At 34.3% G+C, this 21396-nt stretch overlaps 5 protein-coding genes across 6 annotated transcripts; 2 read left to right on the forward strand and 3 right to left on the reverse strand.

Moving 5' to 3' along the window:
- The first annotated feature begins 720 nt into the window (after window positions 1–720).
- Window positions 721–6690, forward strand: LOC145894826 (uncharacterized). The gene is made up of 11 exons (XM_082983477.1): window positions 721–801; window positions 1510–1668; window positions 2700–2843; window positions 3151–3290; window positions 3468–3699; window positions 4179–4318; window positions 4496–4727; window positions 4978–5089; window positions 5184–5275; window positions 5457–5558; window positions 5805–6690. The coding sequence occupies exons 1-11, from the start codon at window positions 741–743 to the stop codon at window positions 6638–6640; spliced, it is 2250 nt and encodes a 749-aa protein (XP_082839603.1). The 5' UTR covers window positions 721–740; the 3' UTR covers window positions 6641–6690.
- A 684-nt stretch (window positions 6691–7374) lies between these two features.
- On the forward strand, window positions 7375–9132 carry LOC145893944 (large ribosomal subunit protein bL9m-like). The gene is made up of 6 exons (XM_082982351.1): window positions 7375–7472; window positions 7704–7854; window positions 7957–8075; window positions 8398–8535; window positions 8764–8865; window positions 8990–9132. Exons 1-6 carry the CDS (start codon window positions 7389–7391, stop codon window positions 9053–9055), a joined length of 660 nt encoding a protein of 219 aa, XP_082838477.1. The 5' UTR covers window positions 7375–7388; the 3' UTR covers window positions 9056–9132.
- A 911-nt stretch (window positions 9133–10043) lies between these two features.
- LOC145893942 (inositol polyphosphate 5-phosphatase K-like) lies at window positions 10044–14288 on the reverse strand. 2 transcript variants are annotated; one of them, XM_082982349.1, is made up of 11 exons: window positions 14233–14288; window positions 13587–13700; window positions 13395–13503; window positions 12855–12971; window positions 12361–12530; window positions 12032–12143; window positions 11809–11886; window positions 11537–11642; window positions 11126–11250; window positions 10497–10631; window positions 10044–10270 (listed from the first exon to the last, which is right to left on the reverse strand). In XM_082982349.1, the coding sequence occupies exons 1-11, from the start codon at window positions 14244–14246 to the stop codon at window positions 10046–10048; spliced, it is 1305 nt and encodes a 434-aa protein (XP_082838475.1). In that variant the 5' UTR covers window positions 14247–14288; the 3' UTR covers window positions 10044–10045. The 2 variants fall into 2 exon arrangements, with proteins under 2 accessions (XP_082838475.1, XP_082838473.1); XM_082982347.1 differs by lacking the exon at window positions 14233–14288 and having other exon boundaries at window positions 13587–13720.
- On the reverse strand, window positions 14287–15827 carry LOC145893943 (dnaJ homolog subfamily B member 6-like). The gene has a single exon (XM_082982350.1). The coding sequence runs from the start codon at window positions 15781–15783 to the stop codon at window positions 14899–14901; it is 885 nt and encodes a 294-aa protein (XP_082838476.1). The 5' UTR covers window positions 15784–15827; the 3' UTR covers window positions 14287–14898.
- LOC145893941 (transmembrane 9 superfamily member 2-like) lies at window positions 15827–21075 on the reverse strand. Its single transcript, XM_082982346.1, has 15 exons — window positions 20562–21075; window positions 20251–20412; window positions 19946–20064; window positions 19544–19673; window positions 19293–19399; window positions 19093–19189; window positions 18779–18961; window positions 18523–18624; window positions 18201–18348; window positions 17981–18038; window positions 17660–17819; window positions 17320–17471; window positions 17040–17151; window positions 16763–16934; window positions 15827–16692 (listed from the first exon to the last, which is right to left on the reverse strand). The coding sequence occupies exons 1-15, from the start codon at window positions 20688–20690 to the stop codon at window positions 16562–16564; spliced, it is 1962 nt and encodes a 653-aa protein (XP_082838472.1). The 5' UTR covers window positions 20691–21075; the 3' UTR covers window positions 15827–16561.
- Between the last annotated feature and the right edge of the window lie 321 nt (window positions 21076–21396).

Genomic DNA, 21396 nt, shown 5'->3' on the forward strand with positions numbered 1-21396 from the left:
GTTGCTGATGTCAGGGCTTTGTTCTTTGTATGGAAATGATCAACAAAGTTATAAACAAAAACCATGACACGTCACGTAGTTGTGTCACGTAAGTCAGACATGTCATGCCACGTTTCACAGTTGGCCATGATCGTGCCATGGCACATCACGTTAAGGTTAGTTTTGTCAACATATGGAAGGATCAATTGGTTGAACGTCGGTGGAGAAGGAAGGTTGGATTTCATAACAAGTGATGAACCTTTGTTTTTCATAGAAATGAAAAAACTAAACCGTAAATTATTCTTCACTGTCGTAAAAGAATAATTGCAACAGATGTGAAGCAAAATTATGGAATCCTGAACTTTAAGGCGTGCCAGGAATGTTACAGTCTTATACTCGTGTATTTTGTTAAACATGTTCGTCACTTGTGGTTTTGTGGTAATTGATTTTCCAATCAGGAGCAAACCACAATCAAACGTGTAATTTTCACAGAGTTTTCGAAACAAATATATTGATAAGCAAAAATTTGACATGTGAAGCCAATGATATAATTATGTGAGCTGCAGACAGATGGCCACTGTGTCGGTCTTATAAAGTCTCATCAGTGCAGCTGGTGTGACTTTCAGACGACTTTGCTGACCAAACGGCCAAGCAAAGACTTCCACTTTGTGGTGACAATCACCGTCCGTTTGGCACCAAACCATTAATGTTGTCAAATATATTAATATTGTGTTCATTCTAGGTATGTAGTTTAGTTAGAAATGCTGTGTTACATATATGTGCTTTGGGGCGTGACGCTGTCAGCAGTTAACGGAAACGAAGGTAAGACCATTAACTTTTTTTAAGTTCATGTGACCTTGAACATGTGTAACTTTTATAACCATAGGTTGCGGGTTCAAGTCCCCGCTTGGTCACAAAAAAAACATCCGACTTTTCACAACTTTCTAACATAAAGTTTTGCAAATTCGTAGAAGGGATTTTAAGCGAGCAACAAATCACACAGTTTGGTCAACAAGTCTTTACACAAAGTTAAATCTCTCGATGACAAACACAGATTGGAAAATATTTGCTAACGAGGTTCGATGTCGATTATTTGTGGCCCTAATTTAACCCACAGCCGAGACGGAGGTTTCATATTAAGTGTGATCAAATCGATTCTGGCAGGAGATTGCGGGCGCCTGATTAATAAACGTGACGATCTTCGCATATTTCTCCGGTCTGCTTTGACTCTCACAACCCACAATATTCATTTCTGAGAAATTAAATATTTCTACACATTGTGGCGATAGTTAACAGTCAAAACAAGCTGACTGGTGTACAGGGGTGAATGGGTTTACAGTGATTTCATCTCTAATACCACATAATTTACATACACCAGCGCACAAGCAGGACCGCTTAATTATGTTATATTGTAATGTGCTCAAACAGAAGTCCACAATTCATCCACTTCGGTTAATTTTAAATTGATTATGAGTTATAACCAGTACTTTAAATGCGATTCATTCTAACCCAACTATTCAATTTGTTTAGTTTGGAGTTCGCACGCAACCAACAGAAATGAGTTTTACGTTTCGACGGCCCGAGCAAACTACAGCCAAGCAGAGGAATTATGTAGAATGCAGCAAGCTTACATCGCTTTGCTTCCAACAAACAACATTTTATTTGTGAAAAGCTTGCTGAAATATTCAAGTAAGTTGGTTGATAAAACCCCAGCAAACAAACTTTCCAAAAAACAAAAAGCTTTCGGGAAGAGCAGCGGGGTTATTTCAAGCTGTGTTTTAATATTTGAACATTATCACCGTATTTCCCATAAAACCAACCGGGCAAAAATTTGAATCCAAGATGTTCAAAAAAAGGTGGGTTTCTGTTCTAAAAGCGTGAAAAATTAAACTTTCAACTAGAACATTTTTAAACGTGGGTTTCAGCCAGGTCACGAGAGTTTTGAAATTAAGGAAGTTGCTACTTGTGACGTCACAAAAACGTTGCGCCAAGTTAATTGAACTGTTTTGGGACCAAAACTCGCGCGGTTGATGATAATCGTGACATTACAATCCAAGCGCATCGTGTTGAGCCGAAAACTAATAAAGTATGTTCGTGAGAGACCAAAACTTAACTGGCCAAAAACGATCGCATACATAAATGGTAGCAACACAGGGCACCAACTAGTTTCCTACAACTCCACGATCACAAGTTACACTTAAACAACTCCGAAACGATTGCGGACAACAAGTGTTTCACAATTTAAACCACTTGCGAAATTCGTAGTTAAATATCCCCGAATCGCAAACAGAGGTTCGATCAAATCAAATCATTTTTATTTTGGTAGTCATAGTTACCACGCACACGAACTATAAACAAAATCATCGCCTGCCCTAGATTAAACGTTAAGTGGTCATCCGGCCGTTCTGGCCACAGATTTAAACATCCCTGAGGACACGCGTGAAACCGTTATAACCACCATGAAATATTGATGTTTGATTCCCAATTTAACTGAAAAGTAGAAAAACGCTGACCAGATCCACTATTTGGATGCCCTTGAAACAGGAGTAGGACAACTGTAAAATTTATCTTGGTTTCAACAAACTTGATTAACCATGGAACTGTGTGTTGTAAACAACCACACAACTACTAAAAGTCCACACTTTCTATTTGCATATAGCCCATGATCAAAAAACAATTTTTAAAGTTTGCAAATAACTTATAATATTGTGTGTTTTCAGGAGTTTATTATGCAAGGGCAATCACTTTTTTTGATGGCCCACTCTCTGGACAATGCCCTACGTTACTAAAGAATAAAACGAACCCTCTGTTTCCTGCAACCCCATGTGGAGATGCTCTTTACTACATTTGCCAAAGACCAAAAGGTGAAATACAGGTTTTGTTTGTGCAATGAAGCAGAACCTTACGATCGGGTGATCTTGTTAAAAACGCATAAAAGCTGAAACCAGTTACAGCAATTTTTTTCAGTTGAATTGTAAAACGTATGTCCTAAAGTTATTTGTACAAATTATAGTAATGGTTGTCCTTTGATGTGCATGTTTCAACGGTATGAAATCAAAAGTTTACATCTAAAAAGAAATATTTTTTATAAACTCACCAGACATCATGTATGTCTTGATATACTTTTATGTTTAAGCCTGGCTTAAATATGTCTCAAATTTTACTCTTCAGCAAGTTCCTCGTGGAGTTCCTGGCAACAATGGACAACATGTCAACTATGTTTTAGTCACAAATCACAGCGTAGCAGAACTTGTGTACACCAGAATAATGTCGGGGTTGATTATTGTCAAAATAAAACTCATCAAACACAGGTTAACAAAAATTTTGTAAACAAATTTCACATTTTTTTGTTAAGAAACTTTGTTCTTCCCTATATGATGTAGAACTGCAGTTTTGTTAAGATAACTTTTAAAGTATTGTGTTTGAAACAAGAAAATAATTTTGTTTAAAACAAAGCAAATAAACTTTTGCACTTTTGACACTTACAGGAAAGGACGTGCAATCCTGAGCAATGCAACCTGAATGATGTTGATATTCGAAAATCTCCCTGCAATGCAAAATGTGGAGACAAAGGCAACACAACTTTGTACGTGGTTTGCAACAAGACTGGATTAATTCCAGACCGCTGCAGATCAAGACAGACTGAGAATTGTACAACGGTCTGTGCTGATACCACCACAGTTTTACCCACAGTTACAACAACTACAAAATTATTCACAGGTGACATCCCTGGCCCTTTAATATAGGATGGTATACACAAGGTATTGTCACATTTGACAAACAGTACTAACATAATAATAATGCATTACAAAATGTTGAAATTAAAAATAAAAACATAGTCAATAAACCCCATGTGGAGATGCTCTTTACTACATTTGCCAAAGGCCAAAAGGTGAAATACAGGTTTTGTTTGTGCAATGAAGCAGAACCTTATGATCGGGTGATCTTGTTAAAAACGCATAAAAGCTGAAACCAGTTACAGCAATTTTTTTCAGTTGAATTGTAAAACATATGTCCTAAAGTTATTTGTACAAATTATAGTAATGGTTGCCCTTTGATGTGCATGTTTCAACGGTATGAAATCAAAAGTTTACGTCTAAAAAGAAATATTTTTTATAAACTCACCAGACATCATGTATGTCTTGATATACTTTTATGTTTAAGCCTGGCTTAAATATGTCCCAAATTTTACTCTTCAGCAAGTTCCTTCTGGAGTTCCTGGCAACAATGGACAACATGTGAACTATGTTTTAGTCACAAATCACAGCGTAGCAGAACTTGTGTACACCAGAATAATGTCGGGGTTGATTATTGTCAAAATAAAACTCATCAAACACAGGTTAACAAAAATTTTGCAAACAAATTTCACATTTTTTTGTTAAGAAACTTTGTTCTTCCCTATATGATGTAGAACTGCAGTTTTGTTAAGATAACTTTTAAAGTATTGTGTTTGAAACAAGAAAATAATTTTGTTTAAAACAAAGCAAATAAACTTTTGCACTTTTGACACTTACAGGAAAGGACGTGCAATCCTGAGCAATGCAACCTGAATGATGTTGATATTCGAAAATCTCCCTGCAATGCAAAATGTGGAGACAAAGGCAACACAACTTTGTACGTGGTTTGCAACAAGACTGGATTAATTCCAGACCGCTGCAGATCAAGACAGACTGAGAATTGTACAACGGTCTGTGCTGATACCACCACAGTTTTACCCACAGTTACAACAACTACAAAATTATTCACAGGTGACATCCCTGGCCCTTTAATATAGGATGGTATACACAAGGTATTGTCACATTTGACAAACAGTACTAACATAATAATAATGCATTACAAAATGTTGAAATTAAAATACTATTTATATCAGAAAAATTAAAATTAGTGTTTGGCCTTTCTACTGCAGCAGTCAATGTGTCAAACTGGAGACTCTGTACACACTTTGATACCTTCATACGAGTCGCTTTCAATACATGTATAACATTTTGTGTTATACAGAACCAGCATCTGCAACGGTTCCGGCTCCCGCTACAAACATGCCATTAATAGTTGGTTGCGCGCTTGGAGCAGTTTTGTTTATTATTGTAGTTATCACAACAGTATTCTATAGGTAAGTGTTCTGCAACAAAAAAAGTTATGTTAAACCTTGTATTGTATTAACCTACAAGATATTAGGTGAACAAAGTTTTTGTACATTGTAACAGGCACAAGCTATTTACATGTGGAAAAAAGAAATTGATACACAACACAAAACCTGGCAACACTCACGAAAGTTACAATCCTACACCACAGCATGGTATGAACAATGGTTTCTCCAAGATTTGTCCCTTTAAACACAAACTTGCCTCCATATAAGATTGAGAAAACATCCAAAATTTATTGCAATTTTATAAAAGTACAAACTAATTTTTTTTTGAAACAGCTACAAACCAGTTGTCTTGCATTTTTTTAAACATAAAAGTCGATTGAACTTACAGAAGACTCTTTTGAAGAAGACAATTTATCAGCAAGCCACGCAGAGCATACAATTATGCGAGCGTCACCAGATGGCAGCAGCAACCAGGAGCCGCTTATACCAGGTGATAAAAAATACATGTTGTTGTTTAAAGATATATACAATAAAAAAGTTTAATAAACAGTAAAAAGATGTTCGTGTAAGTTTATAACACCCACAAAAAATAAAACTGCTAAACAATAAACATATAGCTCTCTAGAAAATAATATGGTCACTTACTAAATGAGTTAAAATGCATCAAATTTCATTGCTTTACATCGATCTTGATACTGCCATCGCATAAATCAAACCTTAAATGTTGTTTCTTCAGAAACCCAAAGAAGTTCTTCGAGCAACATCTACGACCCGGTGGCTGATGAAGATGAGACTGAAATTTCAAAATTAAAAATTCATGTGGTCATAAATGAAAATCACCAAACTAAATTAACAGCAGGCAATCATCCAGATGATAATTATGAAGTAATTAATGAATTTCAACAAGACAATCTCAACAAAAGTGAAAGAGTAGTAGAGAATAACCGCACAGAAGATGAAAAGTCAAATGATGAGACTCCAGACATAGAAACTGGGCCATTGGTTAGCAGAGAAATGAACAACATCGGTTATGACACTATGGAAGATGTAAGAGCAGAAATGTTAAAAATGAGACAAGGATCAGCTTTTACAAACAACTTGAATGAAGAGACAATGACAATTACAAGAAAATTTGAACCAGGAACAATGCCCAATGAAGCAAACTATGACGATGTGACATTAAAACAAGCTTCAGCTGCTTTGAACAATAATTTTATTGAAAAAACTAATGAATTTGCAGGAAATGACACCAAACATTTTACTGGCAATCAGTCACAACCACCCTATGAAGAAATACCTTTGCAAAAAATAGGACACCAAAGTGGATATGAAGATGATACTTGGGATGAATACGACCACTTGCAAGGGAGTAACTTGAAAACACACTCCTATTCCAATTTATCATTGGAAGAACAAAGCAAAACTCACAAAAAGCAAAATAAAAAGTTGCACTTGCCTAATGCAGATAGGCCTTATGCCACCATAAATGGAAATTCCATAGTGGAGAGCAAAAATGACCATTTAAACTTAGTCAGTAATGTAATATATGACTCCTCAGTGAAGCGCTCCTGAATATATATTTACATGTTGTGCATTTGATTTGCTTTTGTTTTCTAACATTGTCCTACAGTAATACTTCTTTTACAAATAAAAAAAAACACATGCATATTTCTGTATGTTTCAAGGACTTCAGAAATGCTTGCGACTAGGACAGTTTCAAAAAAAATAGTGAAAAGCTTATTATGTGGTTTTAGTATCCAAAATTGTGGACCAACGTCATATGTAGTATTTTTTTACTTATATAAAATGGTTTTGTTAGAAGGTAAGAACTTGGAAACAGTTGGAAGTAATAATTGCTTATCACGGCGACGTGTACTAAAATTTTAAACAAAAATTGGCGGGAAACGATGTTACTCAAAAAGGAAAATCAGAGTATAGTCTTTAGGCAAAGTGTACCAAAGTTCAGGCAATCAGATAACAAAATTTACCTATATTTAGCACAAATTTACATTAGACAGAGAAATATGTAAATTTTAACCAACTACCAAAGCGTACACGACACAACGAACTTGCACAAACCTTGACAGAGGGTTTTTCTCTGAGCTGTGCGTTAGAATGTACGTGTATCTAGTCTCTAATCAAAATCTACATTCTGCTTAAAATAAAAACATAGTCAATAATTTTTGCGACAAAATAAATGACTTCAAAAAATATATTTTGTGTATTTTGAAGCTATTTGCATTGGTGACATGCGTTACAGTATGCGTTATTTTATATAACAGCACGTTACTCTGCTTAGCATTTTCTGCAGTTTGTAAACATGTTGTGCCGACGATTGTTGCAGAGCGTTGCTTCTCGAAGAATAATAACACCGTGTCAATCCATAGTTACCTGTCAGCCCCTGGTAAGTTATTTAAGTAATCGGAGGTGTGAATGTTTCAAGGTTTTGAACTGAAATTAAAGAAAATGTAACCTTTTTGTGACCTGAAAAACATTAATAGGCCTGTTTGTGTAAAAATTTTGCCTTCTGTAAACCAATGAAACAGATTTTGAGTCCTGACTTGAAATAATCTAACTTAGTTGTTTTTTTTTGAAGTTGGATGAAGTGTTTTTAAACAAATCTTTATATTTTTAGGGGAATACAATTCGAGTGAAACAACATTATCCCACGAAAAGGTTTAGGAATGGAAAACCTGTTTATTCATGGAAAAATTTCATCTACACTGTTCATTCAGTGGAAAGTGGACCCAAACAATTAAAAGTTATATTAAAAACTGATATTTTAGGCAAGTAAAATTTGCTTAAAAAAAATAAATTAAAAGGGAATAAAGTGATAATTTTTTATTGTAGTTTAAAGTGTTTTTTATTTTATATTTTTTATGTTTTAGATGTTGGGGTAAAAGGTGAATTAGTGAATTTGCCCAAAAAAGTTTCTCGCTACCTTCTAAAAATGGATCTTGCCATGTACGCTTCACCTGAAAATATCGATGAATTTGTGGTGAAATATGTAAGTTTATTGTATGCAGTGATCACTTGCAAGACTGACACAATATTATTTATTAATTACCAAAGGTACTTTTCTGAAGAGTAAAACCTGTCTTTCTTTTTTTTTATTTTGTTTCAAACTAGAAAACTTTAATGTCTTGTTTTGACTGTGATGTGTTCAATTTCCCAAACTCATATTTAATCTTATTTTTAATCTCAAAAAAACATATTGTTACTGTTCTATTCAAATTTTGTTTTTCAAACCATTAAGGCTATCAGTCTGAATTTGACGTTTCAAAATCCTTTAGTTTGTATATTAACTGGTAATATTTTTTTTTGTTCAGTCTGAAGAGCAAACCCAGACAATCACCGGAAGGAAGACGATGATGTGGTTGATGCATCAGGATATCTTGGAAATTCCTCTACAGAAAGACATGGAATGGAAATTGACAGCAGAAGTTTTATCGAGAAATTTGTTAAAGGTTGGTTTTATATATTTGTAATTTAAGAAATAATTTGAATTGTTTCAATGTTGTATTGGACTGGATATTGTTTCACTATGAGTTAAAACACTTTTGTGCAGTTGTTTTACTAAATTGCTGATTATTGACCAAAATCCCATTGTTCCTGAAGTGATTAAAACAATAATTATGGTTTTGATGGTCGTTGTACACTGCTTAAAAAGTAACTGTATATGTTTGTTCAAACAGCACCACAAGCTCTATGCGCCCCCAGAAGCTATAACATTACCCAATTATGACATCACAAATGAAGATGTTGGAAAAGATGAGGAACACGAGTTAGGAATATCTGTGAGTACAAACTATATTCTGGGCTGAGTGCTTAAAGAAGCAACATTCAGCATTGCTCTAAACTTAAATGAAATTGTTTATTTTTGAACAATACAGGGTATATTCACATGTATTTCTTCCTCAGGTTAATCAAGGTGAATCAATTCCAATCAAAATCAAACTTATTCCTGGTGTCCTGGTTCAAAACTGATCGACACTTCCTCCATTATTAATTTATTTTCTGCATTATTACGATCTAAGCAAACCTCCATAGCTGTTACAGTGGCACTCAGTTTCATTGCATAATTGTTTCAAATATAAAAATATTTATAAAATTTACATTGTGGAAAAAACTTTAGGTTAAATTCAATCTGGTGCAAGATGTTAACGAGATCAATAATTTTGGGAGTCGCACAAAATTTACTGTTGTATTGTTTTCATGTGAATGAACAAAACCTTTTGTCTTTGTCAATTTGTGGTGCATGGAAGAAAATTGAGATATAGAAACAGCAGAAGAATACCAATCATATAGTTTTGCAAAACTGTTAGAGCAAGTATACAGATTGAAGAACAACGTTAGTTCAAATGTTAGCACAAAATTTATACAGTATGCAACAATTTTTAATGGGTACTAGTTTTTATAAAAACACAACAAAGCACACACGATAGTAACACCTAATACTTTTGACTTATCAGTAAAACAACACAAGCACTTTTTATCACAAACTTGCAAAAATCAAACTGCAATATTTCTGCATATCGTAATTCAACACAGAAACAATGGTGAATTCAGTTGAAGTTAAAAAAAACAGTACATTTGTTAGTGTTTACTCTGTCCAGGCTATAATGGGTGTTACGTCATACACATATTAGGAAGAACAAAATTATTTTTAATGATTGTTCACAAAACTCAGCTTAGTTTTCAAACTTGCGTAAGTAAGGAATATTTTTTTGGTTAACTGCATTTTGGAAATGTGCAAATTACAAACTGGCAGTTTTTTGATTTTCATTTACAAAGCAAGGTAATTAGCATGCACACAGTGATTAGGAATGGATTGAAGCATTTAAAAAATTAATAAATTACATGGACACCAGATGCATAATATAAATCACATCACTGGATAATGACATCATTTTGTGGTATAAGAAGTAATAGTTGTATGCAGACAACATCCAAATGGTTTATAAGTTTGTCATTACTTTAATCATCTTTCGATCGTGCTTGAAATTTGAATGCTTCACTCAACCCCATTAAACATGACATCTTATCACTGTAATAACCGACACAATATGATTTTGATGGATCCACATCAGACACACTCGGAAATTCATATTGACATATTTTAGTCTCTGTCACTTTGTCAGGGTCGTTGCTTTCTGGAACGTACATCCACGAGACATATGATCGAAAATCGGTTAGTGGTAACTGAAACGACAAAGGTGATGTTAAAACTGTGGTTGATGAAAGTTACTTGTCCACTGCCCAATCAACCCAGGTTAAATCCACAATCAGTTAAAAATTTCAACTGAAAGTTGAATTTCCCTGCCTACTTTTAACTGTGACTAAAGGGGCCAAGTTCTTTGTTGCAATATATGTGTAGGTTACTGTTTAATCAACAATCAATTACATTAAAAATCAATTCACGACCTACCTCATACACTGCAAGGTAGTCTGATGAATCTTTGTGCATCCCAAAACTGTACGACACAGAGAGTTTTGCCTCCTCTTCCAACTCCCATGATCCCAAAACTTTAACATCAACCAACTCATTCTGCTCCTTGGAAATCTGTGTCACAAGATTTAAACATGCACAAAATGGGGCAGAAATTTGTTTAATATTCTGACACATTAGAGCAGTGTTTCCTAAACTTTTTTGTATGATGTTCATCAATTTACGAGAGTGGGAAAGTACGCAATAAAATTCTACAAGGTTTATTTTTAAAAATTTTTGGATAAAATCAACCTAAAATTACAATAAAATTGTTTTTCATTGTGTGCTTCCTGGCATAGTGTCATCATAATGACAATATAAATGTGTTTGTGACATCATGTTTGTCAAACGCTCTGGGAGTTATGGAGGTTTCTGATAAGGAAGCAGGAAATAGACCATAAAGTGGATGAATTGAAATCACTTAACGCCTCCAACATGCAACCAGCTTAAAGCACGGAAATGATCACTTAATATCATTTAATATTCTACAACTATGAAGATGCTCATTTGTCATTACATAGCTATAGCCAGTGCAAAGAGTTTGAACACATGCTGTCTTTAATATACACCTTAATGTGATAAAGTGCAGTCACAGGTTTGTGGTCACTTGATAAGAGGTAGGGATGACTTTTGTAAGAACCAGGAACTTGTGTGATGAAATCCCTGTCCGGTCCTTCACCCTTTGTCGTAAGTGCTGAAAAAAAGAAAGGTGTTGTTCCAGACATATGGTGGCCCTGAGGAAGCCAAGCTGTATAACAGGTGAAATGTTGGTAATAAAGTGGGCGCTTTACTGTGCCAGATGAACAGATTAATTATAATTATGCCTTGCAGCAACAGCATCATGATATGTGGGTTAAGGTTTAGCAGAAATAATGAACTCTTTTTAACAAATTTTGTCCAGTTCTAACTTTCTCGATCGAGGAGGAATCAACACAAATAAAAAAATTTCCATTGCAACGACAGCAGGGAAATACCCTAACCTGATGCATGAAGAAAATCTGGATGAATTCGAACAAGAATTCTATCAGTCCAAGCTGGTTTCCTCTGTTTTTCGCTCGTGTCAAAAACACTTGTTCCAAAATCATACTGAAAAAAGTTGATCCAACATTGATATTAGTAACTAAGACTAACATAAATATTTTGTTGAAAGTGGAATTAAGGGCTTGGTGTGGTTAAGCATTTTGTATTGCAGCAAACAACTACAATATAAGGCACGCATCACTATCTTACCAGTAATTACACAAGTTGGTACCTTGTATGTTGGTTGAAAAGTTATTTCACCCTCCTTAAACTCCATCAGAAGTTTGTCTTTTTTCTGATGCTTCTTCAACTAAGGATAAATTTTAAACATTGCAATGAAATAGTTAAAATTTATCCGACAACACATTGTGTTTACAAAGATAACGAGTGGATGGTTTGCCTGGCATGCTCAACAAACAAAACATATTTCACACAAGTGTGCTAATGGGAGAAACCTGATCGCATTCCAACAACTTTGTGTACGACTTCTTCTCAACCGAGTGGATGATGTCATCACGTGTGATGTCATCGATGCGGAAGTTTGTGTCTCCAAACCAAAAACATGCACTGAAATTAAAAAATTTATTTGTTTTTAAAATAACAATGCACATTTACTCAAGTATGGTCAGTAAGTAAACATAATAAAAACAACAAAAACATAGTTATTTTTCTCTCACTCAATGTACAAATTTACTAAAATGCAAAAGTTTGTGTTTTTTGTGTTATAATGAAAAGTCTTTGAACAAACGCAAGCATAGTGTTGAAGTTTAAAAGCAGCAGTTACTCATGACTCAAAACAGTTGCCGTGTCGTCAAAATCAATTCCTTCGATAACTTGATGAAAGTTATCGACCCTGTCGTCGTCATTGTCGAGGTGGGCTGCAAGGTGGGTGTTCACGAGACAAACCTTCTCTCCATACACCCATGCTGATACTGATACTCCGCCCTTGTTTCCCTGGAAAAATAAATACTTGCTAATTCACATGTTTTCATCGACAAAATTATTACAAACAACAATAATTTCAGTTCTAAATATCACTTCATTACCATTGAGGGGACAACACAAAAAACAGAAAAAATTTACACGTGAAAGTTGTATAGTGTTTTTTTTGGTTTTGTTGAACTAATGGTCGTACCACAAGCATGGTAAAAAGGTTTAATCCCTTAGTTTTCTTAATTCAAGATAAAAAATACTAATACAGCTAAATGTATAGGAACAACCAAGCAATACACCTGAATACGATATTTTCTTTAATGTTAAAAAAAAACAAATAGTTACCCATCTTCCACCAAATCCAGTTCTCTCATAACTTGTTTTAACAAACCGAATGTAAGGAAGATGGTTTAACTTCGCGAAGACCGACAACGACATTCCTTGCAAACGAACACTTTCCACCTGCGAAGAAAGGTTGCTGATGACATTAAAGGTACTTGACAATTTTTACTGGTAATCTTGCTACATTAGTAACATTTTTTTTCATGAGTTTATGAGTTAACTGACACAAAATTATATAACCTCAAGGTGGCTGTAAAGCTGACAACAAAATTAGTTTCAATACTTTAATATTGCCTGTGCCGATCACAGTGTAATAAATGTAATGATGTAAATGCACGGTACAAAGGACAACAATTGTACGCCTGGTGTTTGAGGGTAATTGTAATGAAGTACAAACACTTGCTGTAATAAAAGTCATCTGAATATAACTTAGTTTGGAGGACTGGAGGTTATGTAAAGTGACTGGAGTTTACATTAAATCGCAACCAATGTTAATGGCCTTGTTGAAACAAGTCAATTGTGTTATGTGATTAGGAAACTGACCATGTAATATCCATGTTTAGTGAGAAGAGACAACAGTGATTTTGCCCATTCATCGTACGAGACAAAACTTTTTGCGGTTTCACTTGCCCCAGTTGATATTTCTTGAAGTCTAATAAACCAATTAGTTGTAAGTCATCACAATCCAACTATAGACATCACAGCTTAATTATGGTAGGAAAGACGGCAACATACCCCACTGCATACAAGTCAATGGGGTTTTGCTTCTCATCCAGATCAAGAAGTTTAAGAAAATCTTTTTCAGGTGCTGGGTCTCCTGAACCAACATTCCAGGTACAAATATAAAATCTGCAATATAAAGTTGCCATTAAACATTTTATTACAAGCGCAGAGTTTCTGGATTGCCACGTATTTGACAAAAGTAGGATTTATTGCATAGTAAAGTATCAGAAGTGGTTAAAGTTACTTTAAAAAATATACATATCCAATGTAGCATCGCATTTTCCAGCATTAAGTGTATTCCTTTGCATATTTGTGTACCCATGTATGACCGATTCATAACCTTAAAAAATTACAAAATCTGCACAGTAATTTGAAAAGGAATTCAGAAAACCAGATCAAACAAACCAAACATGATTCAAATCAGGGTTTACTCGAGTTTGATGTTAATTTGCTGAAGCATCCCAGCCATCTCTTGTTTAAGCAACTTTACAGTTTATTTATTACTTGTGAGATAATCCTTTCACTAAGCCTTGGAAAGGCCTGGAATTTTAATTCCTGTTGATACCCATTAAATAAACCAAGTTAACCTGGCATTATAGCTTGTCTGGGTCTAGTTTAAATGTAGAAGGTCAGGATTAATTAAAACATCAAGACTCACCGAAGTTGCTTCATTCTAATTGCAAAGTTTAAAAAACCTACAAATTACCAAAACCTGCAGAAAGAAACATTCACATTACAAAGCCAAAAACTCTAACTTGTTTTGAATACAATGAATAGACATAATATGGAATGCCTTAAAAACATGCAAGCGTAATAATAGATTTCTAAATGTAAAGATCAGTGGTGTGCAATGAATTAGGGAAGAAAAAATTGCTGTGATGTATTTTGCGTTTGAACCACCTGTACTTTCCTACATAAAACATCCCACAACACAACACAATTCACCAAATATCTCTATCCAACGACCAGCTTAAAACACAACCATATTACAGTAACCCAGTAGTTTTATTCCTACAGGAATCTCACCAACAATTTTGGGAACCTAAGAACTTGTATAAAAAGATACATTTTGTACAACTTTAATGTTTAACATCTTTCATGGAAAAATACTGGAAAATAAATTATAAACATTTGCTAAAGTTTCCCTGTATGTTGTACTAAGAAATTGAAATGAATAGATCACTTATTTTTCGGTTGAACCAATGTCAAACATTCATGCAAAAGGACAATAAACCTGCATAACTAAACAGTTTTGAGTTTGATAAAAATTAAATCCAATAAATTTCACAGTATAATTCTACTGAAAGCAAGAACATCTTTACATTTAAAAATACTTTTTGTTGTGCTTTTTGTCACTACTATGCTTTTTCCTTTTCTTGCTGTGATCTCTCAAACTTTCCTCAGTGGCTTGTCTGACTGCTTCGTCTTCGTCGTAGTGGCTGTTGAAACCATAAGTGTTAAAGGTGTTGAATGTTCCTCTGGATGACTGATTGTAACTGGGCCCATCAACTGAAGAACCACCATTTTCTTTACTCAACTCAATCGCCAAGAGTTCATCGTCAGGTTTACCATCAACCATCAGTGACGTTAACTTTCCATTTTTGCGAACCTCTACTCGTTCCTTTCCATTCTCCACAACTTTTTTTGTTTCAACCCTTTCTCCGTTCACAACTTTTGTAGTTTTTGTCACCGAACGGTGGCCACCGCCTCCACCAAAGCCCCCAGAAGTAAATGATGTAAAACTAGAGGAGCCACCACCACCCATGAAATCGGAACCACCAAAGTCGCTGAAAGCCTGAAAACCACCTCCAAACCCCATGTTGAATGGGTCGTGAATGTTTCCCCTCGAGCCATTTCTCCCTCCTGCTCCCCCAAAACCAGGAAACAACCCAGCAAAGGGATCAGAATCTCCGAAGAACTGTCGGAAAATATCTTCAGGGTTGTGAAATTCAAAGTGGAAATCAGGCATTCCACCCCCACCCCTGCCAGCCATCCCATCCTTCCCGTATCTGTCGTACACTTTCCTTTTCTCCGGATCAGACAAGACTTCGTAAGCTTCAGATATTTCCTTAAATTTACTCTCGGACTCTTCTTTATTGTTTGGATTTTTGTCAGGATGCCATTTCAATGCTAATTTTCTGTACGCTTTCTTAATGTCATTCTCATTTGCACCTTTCGAAATACCTAAAGTTTCATAATAATCCGACATTCCACAATTTAGAAGAATGTTTTTATCAACTGTGTTCACCAAGTACTTCTGAAACAATATTTATTTGTAAAATTATGAGCAATAACTTTTTACGTTGTCATAGTCATAAATATACTACGTTCATATTTTATTCCTGTCACGCAATACTGTTTCATATTTTCATGCGATTTACGGTCATTTTTAACGAGAAGGCCGTTTCTCCGTTTGTACGAACACTTCAAATAATCAAGTAAAACGTCCAATATTTTCTGTACACCTGCAGCGTAAGTTTTTAAAGCTTAGCATTATTAGTTCCTCATTTGGTCAAGATGAACTACAGAGAAAAACTTGTCGCCAACTGAAGCGAAACAAGCCAGGAGGGATTTTCCCTTCCAGAAACTTCGAATGACATCACCACCATTTATCGTCATGTAATAAAAAAAAAAACATCGGCTTTCTTTTGATAAAATTTACAGCAAGGAGAACGCACCGAAATGACCTTATCTAAAATTCAGTACATTGATAAGGGAAATAATTTTGACGTACTGCATAAAGGCACAAAAAAAACACAATTTTTTAAACAAAACGTTGAAATCTCTTATTTCTTTAGTGAAAGTAAAATGAATTTGTAAAAAAAGTAGTTCTTGCATTAATTGCCGTGCAAACGCTTTCAATGTAAAGTTCAAGTGCAAAATCTATCTACAAAACTGTCTTTTTTCTTTTGGAACAATATCACAAAACCACAGCGCCAACATAACTGGTAAGATGCACACACATATATAGGGACTGAAAGGTGTTATCATAAGCTGTTTGTTTGTATGGTTAGAATGGGAAGTCCATGTGAGCCTTTTTCGTGTTCGTCAACCTCATTTTCAAATTTGGTGTAAATTTTGCAAAGAAACCAATAGCAAGAAAGAAATCCAATGGTACCTGTAAGTAATTATTTTAAGCATTTTGCAACGCTGTGGGTTGGGAAACACAACAAATGGATGCATTTTACCTGTACCAAGAAACAGAAATGTAGACACAATCAGAAGCCAGCAAAGATAAACAACAAAGTTCAGTAATCCATTCAAGTAAAGTTGTGTAAAATAGAATCGAAACGCGTAGATGAGGAAATAAAACACAACAAATCCAGAAGTAATAAAAGACCTCCACCACCACCTGTAATCCTGCAGAAAAGTTGGACTTTTTGTTAAAATGATTGCTTTACAATCACATTAAACCATGTCAGTACTTTAAACTTTGGGTTTTAAGGGAAAAAATCTAACAATTACCTCAGCCGTAAGATGTAGATAGCAGAGCAGTATAGTCACTACACAGCATGTTATTGCAAGTAGCACTGTAGTCAACAGAAGATTACCATAGATATTGTAGATTTGATGAGACCTGAAAATAGGTGTCAAGGTGTTCACTACTTTACATAAATATTTTATTATTATTGTTTTCTTTTTTCAGAATCTGTTTGAAAAATACTAATTGTGCATCCAGTTTTATTCAGTTTTTAAATCAGAATAAATATTCATATAGCACCACTGCCAAGAAAAGATTTCTTACCAAATTGAGTTTAAGATGAAAAATAATTGAATAAAAATACAACTAAAGGGTAAAATCCCCCCCATGACGATCGTACATATGGGTTTCTTGCAACAGGAGTGGTTGGGGATGATTCTGCGTGCCACATTGACAGGAACTGGGTGTTTAAACATCTACAATAACATGAACAGATATAACAAATCAACTGAAGCGGTTTACTCGATCAACCACAACTGGATAGAAAAGCCAGAAAACTTTTTCATACTCTCAAGCAGGATGTTGATATTTTGTGCAACTTGTATATTTGTATAGGACACAGTCAGTAACAACAACAATCTACTAAAGTTCAAAGGAAACCTACTTTTTGTCTTAATCCGAGGTAAGAGCCAAGAAATAACATTGGAACCAGCAAACAGAACCAGACTAACAATAATTCAAGTATTGTCATCGCTGGAACATAATCAGAACTTCGTTGACTCCAATAAATTAAATTAACCACATCAAAAATAATGAAGGTAAATCTAATAACAAAAAAATACATTTCAATTAAACAAACACACAAGTTTCCTTTCCCACAGTTTAAATATTGTAGAAATGTCACTTAAAATTTATTTTCATAAATTTACACAGAAAGTAGAAATGAATATTAGACAAATTTTCTGTTATGAAATACAAAAGTTACCCAGGAAAGAGCAGTGCCGTCATCAAACTGTTTATTTTTGGCTTTTCACCTTGAAAGGCTGAGAAATATAACGATACAAACCATGAATCAGAAATACATTATCTGCTACTTTGTCATAAATCTGACAATTTTAAACAAAATTAACATTTTCTTACAATTTTTACTCTTTGTCTGACTAGGGATTATAGCCAACATCACATGGATGGATGTGATCACTTACTTTTGTAAAACCTTGTCGAAATATATCCACCAACCAAACCACAAGATGCAAACGATAATGTTGCTGTTGTCGCAAGTGCTCCTCTGTTTGCTGGCGACAAAAGCCCAATGCAAGCCCCAGTGAGGGTCATAAGTGTGGCACATACTGTCTGCATAGCAAAGTAATTATTAAATTTACCACCTTTGCACTCAATAATTTCACCAAAGGATTGCAATAAACTGTTAAAACTACTAAATAATGAAACACATTTTTATAAAGATGAGTTAATTTGATCATTTCTATGTCTGAAGTTCACGCAGGAATTGAATATTTAAATCATTACCTGCACCCCAACACCAAGAAATATTGACAACATCATTGGTTTAGGAGGAATTCTGAAAACATCACCGCGTACAACCTCCCATGCATAACATGCAGCAATCATCTACAGTTGTAATGTTTTAATTCTTTAAAAAAATCATCAAAACATATGTGGACTTTTTTTAAAGAACAAACAAACATTCCCAAGTAACCTGGGACATATTGAAACAACTTAAAACTAGATCATGATTTTCAACTTAGATTAAGTTGTTGCCAACCTTGGTCTTGTCCCCCTGACTTTTGTGTTTTCCGAATCTTTTGCAACTCAACCAAATCAGAATAAAACCAAGAAATGCGACAATAATCAAGGAATTCAATGAGGAAAACATTAAAATATTGTTGTGAGGAAGCTGATCTAACAAATAATCCCAGCGGTTTTCCCACTTCAAGCTGTTGTCCTCCTGAAAAAAAAATTCCACAAGTTTTTGGGATTTGCAAAAGTGAAATAAAAGTTACCTGAGCATTTTTAGTTTCTTAACTAGTGTTAAAAGCTGCTGTTAATTTTAACCTAAACACATGAAAAGTTTGGTACCCGGAAGTAAACGCTGTATGTATAAGTGACATCAAGCGGACCTTCAAAATCTGCAGAGATGTTAAGCGGAGGTCCTTGACATGATGAACCCGAGAAACTAAAAATTTTTTAGGTTCTTTTGCTTCCAAGCAAAAATGTTTCAAAAGCGCATAAGATGTAAATAACAATTGCAAATGTTACAACAAAAATATTACAATTACCTTTTTGGTGACACAGTAGCTTTGACAATATTACAATTATGATTGTAATATATTGTGATATCTGCATGGTTAAATAGGTAGTAACTGTCCTGCTCACTGAACGCCTCCTGAAAACAAGAAAACACACCTATTGTGGACAGTTCTGCATGCTCACAATCTTCAATGTCTGCAACTAGTTAGTAGATCACTTAATTAATTTAACATTTATCCACAATGCTTAATGTAATGAGTAAAGGCTTAGAAATACTCACAGATATCTGACAAGCGTCCATTTGAACCCCCTGGTTATTGACATAACAACCAATCGAAAAGCCTGGAGAACAATACTTGCCACCATCAAATGTTTCATAGCACCACGTAACCGGCAAGTTGTCAATTACCCTGGTGGAAAATAAAGAAATCAAACATTATTTTTTAGGATGATAAACATAGAGGTTGATGTCATACAATATCATCATGGGTAACAAAGCAATTAAACACATTATGAATATACAAGATTACTTTTTAAAGAATTCCTTGAATTTAATTTTATAATTCAGGGCTTGGAAACATGAGTCTTCACATAAAAAGATCTTTTCTCTAATATGTATTTAAAGTGATATTCTTACAACCTTAAACTTTAAAAGCAATTTTAGTAAATTAAAATATCTTACCATCTATTTTCATAACTCATAAACATTCCTTTTTTCAGAAACATCATTGTGTTGTTGTTGTTTTGATCATAACGACTTTTACAAACATTCACACATTTTCTATCAGTGCGAAACAGAAACTAATGAAAGAAAAGGAACGACTGTTTGTCGTACTTTTCACCCACAAAACTGATACCGACAGCTTGGTTACCAACTACTTCACTATTATTTTATGTTTCTTGAACGATTGTGCATGTTGTTTTTATTTGCCTCAACTTGAATTAATATCAAATAAATAAAGATCACATGTGAGTTATATAACATACTTTGTAAAGTGATTTTTGTGGTTGCTTTCCTATTAGTCTTTGTCCAAAGTTTTCAGTGACTGTGTTACCAACATCTAGTGGACAAAACCCGAATGATTCCACATTATAAGAAAAGGCAGAATATACTGAAACCAAAGGGTTCACTAATGTTTCAACGCGTTTCTGAAAAACAAACATGTTTTGATAAAAGTTCATCATAATTATAACCAAAACACAAATTTTGTTGTGTACCATTGACGTGATAGAACAACTTTACAGTCACAATTATACCAGGAATCATTCAAATTAATCAACATTTTTGCATCACTCACCTTCCAATCTTCCCCCACACCACAGTATTTTTTCCTGGGAAATCCCTCCCAATAAAATGCATAAGAAGAAGACCAAAACAATATAAAAATTAAACTTAAATTAAACATTCCTCTTCTCATTTTTCTCATATTATACTGTTTTGCAACCTAAGGACCTACAAAGTCAACCCGTTACATTTCCCAAACTATCCTGATTGGACAGATTAATGCGTCACAGTTTAATTTCATTCCATTGTACGCCTGAGGGTATTCACAGTGTTTGTTGCAAAAAAGGCCACCGAAGTTTGTGCTAACGTTTTATGGGCCAAAGCTTATGTCATGTATGATGTATGCATATGACATGAGGGATTATAAGAACCAGAAGGGTATAAATAAAGGTTACTTAACATTAAATTTTTAGGCAATTTTAATATTGTCAGAAGCTCGTGCTATGTGCTTTTATCAATTATAAATTGGTAGTGGGGAAAATAAAGAACAAAAAGGGTTTTAAATAAATAAAAACATTTTTTCATATATTATGTGAAAATCAATTTATATTTTTACCCAATTAAATTTGTCAACTATTTTAGTATTTTTCGAATTTTTCACATTTTAAAACCACGATAGTTCAAGGATCAACAACTAAATACAACATGATTAAAAATTATTTCATTAAAAATCGGAGGCCTCATTTGAATCAAGTTACAGGAAAAGAAGCACAGCTAAACCTTAACACAACCAAAACGATGTTAACTTTCTCATTTAACTAACTTCTAAACACATAACAGCGATTTGTTTGATTAAAAATAAATCAAAATTTTCGACTGTTGTACCTTATCAAAACCACGGACAAGGT

The sequence above is a fragment of the Ascidia mentula genome, chromosome 3 (assembly GCF_947561715.1).
Source record: "Ascidia mentula chromosome 3, kaAscMent1.1, whole genome shotgun sequence".
NCBI classification, from domain to species: Eukaryota; Metazoa; Chordata; class Ascidiacea; order Phlebobranchia; family Ascidiidae; genus Ascidia; species Ascidia mentula.

Bases quoted from the DNA above. Each gene is read 5' to 3' on its own strand.
- LOC145894826 (XM_082983477.1), top strand. From the start codon at position 741: ATGCTGTGTTACATATATGTGCTTTGGGGCGTGACGCTGTCAGCAGTT. The intron at 2,844-3,150 runs GTGAAATACAGG...TTTACTCTTCAG, and splicing joins CATTTGCCAAAGACCAAAAG to CAAGTTCCTCGTGGAGTTCC. The intron at 5,559-5,804 runs GTGATAAAAAAT...TTGTTTCTTCAG, and splicing joins CCAGGAGCCGCTTATACCAG to AAACCCAAAGAAGTTCTTCG.
- LOC145893944 (XM_082982351.1), top strand. From the start codon at position 7,389: ATGTTGTGCCGACGATTGTTGCAGAGCGTTGCTTCTCGAAGAATAATA. The intron at 7,473-7,703 runs GTAAGTTATTTA...TTATATTTTTAG, and splicing joins TAGTTACCTGTCAGCCCCTG to GGGAATACAATTCGAGTGAA. The intron at 8,076-8,397 runs GTAAGTTTATTG...TTTTTTGTTCAG, and splicing joins ATGAATTTGTGGTGAAATAT to TCTGAAGAGCAAACCCAGAC.
- LOC145893942 (XM_082982347.1), bottom strand. From the start codon at position 13,720: ATGGCAACTTTATATTGCAGATTTTATATTTGTACCTGGAATGTTGGT. The intron at 11,887-12,031 runs GTTTCTCCCATT...ATTTATCCTTAG, and splicing joins AGTTGTTGGAATGCGATCAG to TTGAAGAAGCATCAGAAAAA. The intron at 11,251-11,536 runs GTTAGGGTATTT...TCTTTTTTTCAG, and splicing joins AGATTTTCTTCATGCATCAG to CACTTACGACAAAGGGTGAA.
- LOC145893943 (XM_082982350.1), bottom strand. From the start codon at position 15,783: ATGTCGGATTATTATGAAACTTTAGGTATTTCGAAAGGTGCAAATGAG.
- LOC145893941 (XM_082982346.1), bottom strand. From the start codon at position 20,690: ATGAGAAAAATGAGAAGAGGAATGTTTAATTTAAGTTTAATTTTTATA. The intron at 20,065-20,250 runs GTATGTTATATA...TTCTTTCATTAG, and splicing joins CACAAAAATCACTTTACAAA to TTTCTGTTTCGCACTGATAG. The intron at 17,820-17,980 runs GTAACTTTTGTA...TTTTGTTATTAG, and splicing joins ACGGCACTGCTCTTTCCTGG to ATTTACCTTCATTATTTTTG.